At 43.4% G+C, this 6270-nt stretch overlaps 1 protein-coding gene across 5 annotated transcripts; it reads right to left on the reverse strand.

Moving 5' to 3' along the window:
• Positions 1–913: 913 nt before the first annotated feature.
• SRSF5 (serine and arginine rich splicing factor 5) lies at positions 914–6025 on the reverse strand. Of its 5 annotated transcripts, none has more exons than XM_061156789.1 (8): positions 5868–6025; positions 4830–4971; positions 4449–4519; positions 4222–4320; positions 3860–3929; positions 2576–2649; positions 1812–1922; positions 914–1720 (listed from the first exon to the last, which is right to left on the reverse strand). In XM_061156789.1, the coding sequence occupies exons 2-8, from the start codon at positions 4953–4955 to the stop codon at positions 1453–1455; spliced, it is 819 nt and encodes a 272-aa protein (XP_061012772.1). In that variant the 5' UTR covers positions 4956–4971; positions 5868–6025; the 3' UTR covers positions 914–1452. The 5 variants fall into 5 exon arrangements, with proteins under 5 accessions (XP_061012772.1, XP_061012775.1, XP_061012771.1 ...); XM_061156792.1 differs by having other exon boundaries at positions 914–1717; positions 5864–6021; XM_061156788.1 differs by having other exon boundaries at positions 5864–6021.
• Between the last annotated feature and the right edge of the window lie 245 nt (positions 6026–6270).

Raw genomic sequence — 6270 nt, forward strand, 5'->3', positions numbered from 1 at the left:
GTGTTACTCAGTTATTTTAACAAGTAAGCAAAGAACAGAGCTATTAAGTGTTACTCAGTTATTTTAACAAGTATTTATCTTGACTAGAATTCAATCAGAGTCTGAGATATTCCTAGAAGAAACAATGAAACTAATTTCCTACAGATATAGGACTCTAACATTTAATAGAGGTGGATGTAGAACCTTAAGCAGTTTCCCTACCAACTGTTTTCCCGTCAACAGATTGTTACACCCATGTCTGAGGACTATTAAGAAAATGCATGTGTGAAAGCCTCTTAAAGCATTTACATGCAGTTATTTTTAAGTTTTATGGAATGATCTTGGACCATCAAAATCGTTTTACAACCTTTAAGTTAGGCATGAATTATCAACTTTTACAATCTGCTTCCCAAACTGTCCCTCTCTTGGCTATGGAAACCTAAGTAACCTGATGCCAAAATCAGGTAGGGTCAACACACAAGGGAAACCGTCATAAAAAACTGAGTCATCATTTGCTTTCAATACTTCACACTTCATCCATCTTTTGACTAGCCTGGAAATGTCAAAGGTACTAATTTAAAAAAAAAAAAAAAAGGCTCACCATACCTAAGGTGGCTTCTCAGGTGGCATTAGTGGTAAAGAATCCACATGACAATGCAGAAGACATAAGAGATGTGTGGACTGGATTCTTGGATCAAGAAGATTCCCCTGAAGGGGGGCGTGGCAACCCACTCCAGTATTCTTGACTGGAAAATTCCATGGAGAAAGGAGACTGGCAGGCTACAGTCCATAGAGTCTCAAAGAGTTGGACATGACTAGGACACACACACCTACCTCACTGCTACAGCATTCCTGATGAGGGATTTTAAATGCATCAAAAGTGCATGGGGAAGGAGAAGTCGATAGCCATACTTCCTTCAGACAAACACACAAATGCAGTTTTATAACCTTTTATTATCAATAACAAACAGCTGTCTTAACGTCTTTGCCAGACAGCTGTTAAAGGGTGGGTGGGTGGACACCCTTAACCCTAACAAGGAAAACTCATATTAAGCCTTTATGTACAAGCAAATTAAGAGCTCTTTTAACTGTCCAAAGCTATTAATTAGTTTAATTGAGGCATTAAACTAATTTTGCATTAACATTATCTGAATAACCAGGAACTAAAACGTTCAAAATTTTTCTAGTACAAAAAAATTAAATTTGCTTTAGTAATAAAAGAGCTCTGTCAATATACACAAACTATATACTTCAGACATTCACAAAAATGTGAGCAGAAGGCTTATCAAAAGACATTTAATACAATTGGTTTGCAACAACCCCTGGTGGTCCACATCTACAAAGATATCCAGCCCAACCCACCCCCCTCCAAATCCCACCCCACAGAAAAGCACATACTTACCAGAATTTTTAGCAAGTATGGTTTGGGATTTTTTTTTTTAAAAAAGGCCCCTAGGGCAAGTTATTTACAGTTTAATTGCCACTGTCAACTGATCTGGACCTTGACCGGGACCGGGACCGGGACCTCTGGCGATCCACAGATGCTGGAGACTTAGATCTACTTGAAGAACCACGTTTCTGGCTCTTCTCAGGCACAGGAGACCTACTAACAGAACGAGACTTGCTCCGGCTCCGACTCCGGCTCCTGGACCGGCTGTAAGACTTGCGACTCCGGGAACGAGATCGGCTACGAGACCTTGAGGAACTCCTAGTACGGGAACGAGACCTGCTTCGTGACCTACTAGAAAGGAAAAAAAAAAACAAAACAAAACTAAGTAGCAGGCCCCACAAATCCCTTAAATAAAACTGTGACTTAAAAATATTAGAGATACCTGTGCCTTTTGCTGCCTTCAATTAATTTGATTTTTCTCCCATTTATTTCTTTTCCAGAAAGTTTTTCAATAGCATTCTTTAAGTCACCATAAGAGGCAAACTCAACTACCCTACAAAGAAAAAATACACTATTTGTAAAGTTACATACTTCTTATCATCTCACAAACCATTATCAGTCTAGTTTACTTACTTTTTAATGTTCATTTTACTATTGCTATTATTAAACAGGATACCTCAACCTCCAAACCGTGGACATTTTAAGGCACATAATTCAATGGTAGTGAGCTTTCCTGTGCACTACAGGAAGATCAATAACATCTCTGACCTCTACTTTAGCCACCTGATGCGACAAGCTGACTCACTAGGAAAGACCCTGAAGCTGGGAAAGACTGCAGGCAAAAGGAGATGATAGAGGATGAGATGGTTGGATGGCATCACGGACTCAATGGACATTGAGTATGAGCAAACTGTGGAAGACAGCGAAGCAAAGGGAAGTCTGGCGTGCTGCAGTTTTTAGGGTTGCCAAGAGCCAGACATGACTTAGTGACTGAACAACATGACCTCTACCCGTAAGATGCAAGTAGTAACCTCAATTCTGACAACCAAAATGCCTTCAGACACTGCTATATGTACCCTGAAAAGCAAATTCAACCCTGATTGAGAACTGCTGCATTTCAGGATGTCCAAATTTTGAGACCTCTAACATTCACAGTACAACTTTCAGAATATTTTAAAAGGCTCTCATACGCCAATATATACTCACCCCTCATTTAGTTTAGGTCGATGTGCATCCGCAAAGGTTACTTCCCCAGCTTGTCTCATGAAATCTTTGAGATCCTTAACACAAGATAATTGAGTTAAGCAGAGAAAAGGAAACGTGACACACAAACAACCACATTGTATAAAAACAAGACTACTGAAAGAGAAGATGTTAGATAAAGTACAAACATGGTATTTACCACACTTGTAGTCTATCAGAATTTTAAAATAATATATATCAGGGCACGAAATAAGCAAATAGCATATTGCTTTTAAGCAAAATGCCAGAGGAAGTTTAGATTTTAACATTAAAGTAGTATTAGTCTATACTGAGCTCAATACAAAAGGAAAAAAACAAAACAAACAAAAAAACAAAAAGAAACAATACATATTTTTAAAGTAAAGACTAAAGTAGAAATTTTATATTTAAAAACAGAACATTTACAAGACACCAGTTATTTTGTGCCCCATATGTCATTAAAAAAGTTTACTTTACCTTTATTATTATTTCCCTAGGCTAGTCAAGCAGCAAACCATTTATCGGTCGGAGAAACCTTCATGACATATGCCCGACTGGCTCTTCGCCACCCACTTGAAGGACACTACCCAATCGATGGAAGCCTTTAATCGCACAGCCCTCCCTATTAGCAGACTATTGGCGGATGCAGACAGGTTCTACTCTTGTGTAGTTACCAAGGACCACTTTACTGCGATCAGGATTCCAACGACCACCTAATTTCGAATCTTTCAACTCTTTTCGACCAGGACCTCTTATTCGGAAGCGTTACAGGAAGACAGCTCTCAACTTAGGGATCAGATCACGTTATCAGCGCTCTGGGATCGCTGCAACCTGGCACTTCAAGAAGTGCACCGATTACGTCTAGACCGGCAAACACAGATCTAGAGGTGGCCAATTGATCACTGTAGGAGCTGACTGGCAAAGTCAACCAGGCCCAACCAAGAGTGACCAAGACAACGATTAGGATAACCCACAGGCACTCCTCGTCATAAGGCCAACGACACAGATAGGCTGGCAAATAAAGGGTTTAATATTTGGTTAAAATTGATTTTTAAAAACAAGAAAATATATCCTCAAAACATTTACATTTGATCACTAACATTAAAATTTGAAATATCCCCCAATTACATTTAATTAAAATTTTAAAATTACAATTAAAAGTCCATTTATAGATAAAACTACTTTTAATAAAAATTAATAAAAACATTAACTACCCACTAATATTTAAAAAACCACATCAAAATATCTCAAAACTGTGTTTCAACAAACCTGCCAGCTGACTCTTGAAGATAAATTCTCAACTATAAGCCGATTTTCTGTTCTTACAGGTGGAGCATTTCTGAGGAAGAAAATGAGTACTCACAATGGAAGAAATGCAGCAACGTGCACCTAGTGTGTTCAGTTGTGGGCAAGTTCAAGCAATCAGGTACGACAAGTCATTCAACTGACTTCCACCAACAGTTTCTGCATCATTTTATGACTCAATCTTATTAGAAACAGTAGACTAATACATGAATGACAAAATTGATATACATATACAGCAAAATCACTTCTGCTAACAACTTTAGAACATCAAGACTCCTCCTACAGTAATGCTTGTTCAAAGCAGCCATCCACCATTAATCACATACCGTCTATCATTTCGAGGTCTGCGACTACTAAAACGGTCTGAGTAGCGTCCTCTACCTCTTCCACCTCGAGATCGAGCCCTAGCATGCTCAATTGTAACCCTACAGGAAAGGAAGAAAAATCTTCATTATCCACTTTAAGCTACATAAGAGATCTATTTACAAAAAATATCTAGCCCAATACCTAGCTTATCGTCAGAGTGCTAAGTCATAAAACTAAAAATAATCACCTTTCACTGCAAAGTTCTTTTCCATCAAGTTCATATACAGCATCATCCGCATCCCTGGGATCTTCAAATTCCTAAAACACACACATATATATAATGCCTAACACTGCTTTAAAATTCTATTCTGCAACACATTAAAACTACTCAATACCTGTGAAAGAGTATCTTAATGACAACAGCATATAGATAAGCCTAATCAAAAAGGGACCGGAAATGATTTCTCCAGCCAGGAGTTAAATTCTTTTCTCCGTTAAGAAAATTCACTACCTTAAGAAGGCCTATTTCCCAAACATACTCTGCTGGGACTCAAAAAACTTAAAAGCACTGCTTCTAACAATCTTTACCCACTACCAATAGATAATTCAACCAATTCTAAACACTTACCACAAAACCAAAGCCTCTTTTCAGATCAATATCTCTTATTCGTCCATACCCCTTGAAGAATCTTTCCACGTCTTTCTCCCTGGCCGCCGGATTTAGCCTCCCGATGAATACTCGACAGCCACTCATGTCCGGCTAGTACTTTCTGTCAGGAAATAAATTCAATTGAGATAGTACCAGTGAATGTCAGAGGAATGCCTGGTCAAGGGACCAAAAACATAAACAGCATAAAATAAAATGTTTACCCGGTGATGTTATAAACAAGATTGCCAAGAGTGCCTCTTATTAGGCCGGGTCCCTTGCAGACAAAATTAAAACTCGGCTCCCAACACGATCCTTCCCTGGGCCCAGACCGCAGCAACCGCAACGCCCACTGCCGCCTCTGGAACTGCGCAGCCGCACACTCTCCCCGGCTCTTCTGGCCCCCTCCCATCTGCCGCAGTTAGGAAAGGCCGAGAAGTGCGGGCGGAGCCGACCCCGCCCTCCGCAAGGCCAGCCCAATGGCGACGGGCTGCACGCGCGTCGCCGCCTCCCGGGAGCGTCACAGCGGGTGGAAGCCGGAATCTCGCGACGCCACCGCCGCGCCTGCGCAGACGGCGGCGGGTGGCCGCGGAGCAGCCACAAAATGGCGGCCTCGGAGCCAGCGGTGGGGAGAACCGCGCGTGCCAAACCCCCCCGTTCCCTCCCGCTCTCCCGACCCCACCGCTCCGGATCACTGTACCCACCCTGGGACAGCCCCGACCACACCCCGAGCAAAGGTCTCGGCCCACTACTCCCGGGGTTCAGACAATGAAACAAAAAGGCAGGGAGGGGCGCATGACCCCTCTGTAAAAACGACCCTGCCCAGGACCCCCCTTCCACCTTCAGGTCCCCTCACACAATACCCAAAGGGAGACGTGCCCCAGCGCCCACCTCGGATAAACTGCGCTCATTGGACGCCGTCCTCCGCACAGAGAGCAGCCCTGACCACTCGCGATCTGAGCGGCCATGAAGAAGCCTCGATCCGAGAAGCCTTTCCCTCAAAGTGAGCCACTCACCTACCGGACAGGATCTTTGGCAGCTGAGACCCAGAGAGGTCCGTAGTCTGCGATAGAGCCGGCCGCCTCCCCGCAGACCAGGACTCAACTCGTCTACGTCTCTCCACAACTGACGCACTTAGCTGCTCTGGCGTCCCACAAAATGGAGGGCGCGTCCCTGCGTCACTTCCGGGACCGCCCTTGACAACACCCCTTGGGTTCGGGGACAGAGGTGTCCGCGGGGCGGGACCTCTTTACGGCGCTGGCCCCAGTGACCCTGAGTCGAGGTGGGCGGGGCTGAGGGGCGGGACATGGTATGGGCGTAGCCGTCAGGTGCTCGGGGCTGGGAGGCCGGGGTCCACAACATTCGCACCTCCTAAGCAATGACGTTAGGTTCATCATTACCCCTCCCATAAAAATACCCTAAG

This window comes from Dama dama, chromosome 12 (genome assembly GCF_033118175.1).
Source record: "Dama dama isolate Ldn47 chromosome 12, ASM3311817v1, whole genome shotgun sequence".
NCBI classification, from domain to species: Eukaryota; Metazoa; Chordata; class Mammalia; order Artiodactyla; family Cervidae; genus Dama; species Dama dama.

What these genes read in the sequence shown, in the direction of transcription:
- SRSF5 (XM_061156789.1), bottom strand. Translation starts at nt 4,955, where the DNA reads ATGAGTGGCTGTCGAGTATTCATCGGGAGGCTAAATCCGGCGGCCAGG. An exon ending in CTTCAAGAGTCAGCTGGCAG is followed by an intron (nt 2,650 to 3,859) that starts GTTTGTTGAAAC and finishes TCTTGTGTTAAG; the next exon opens with GATCTCAAAGATTTCATGAG. An exon ending in CGACCTAAACTAAATGAGGG is followed by an intron (nt 1,923 to 2,575) that starts GTGAGTATATAT and finishes TTTTCTTTGTAG; the next exon opens with GGTAGTTGAGTTTGCCTCTT.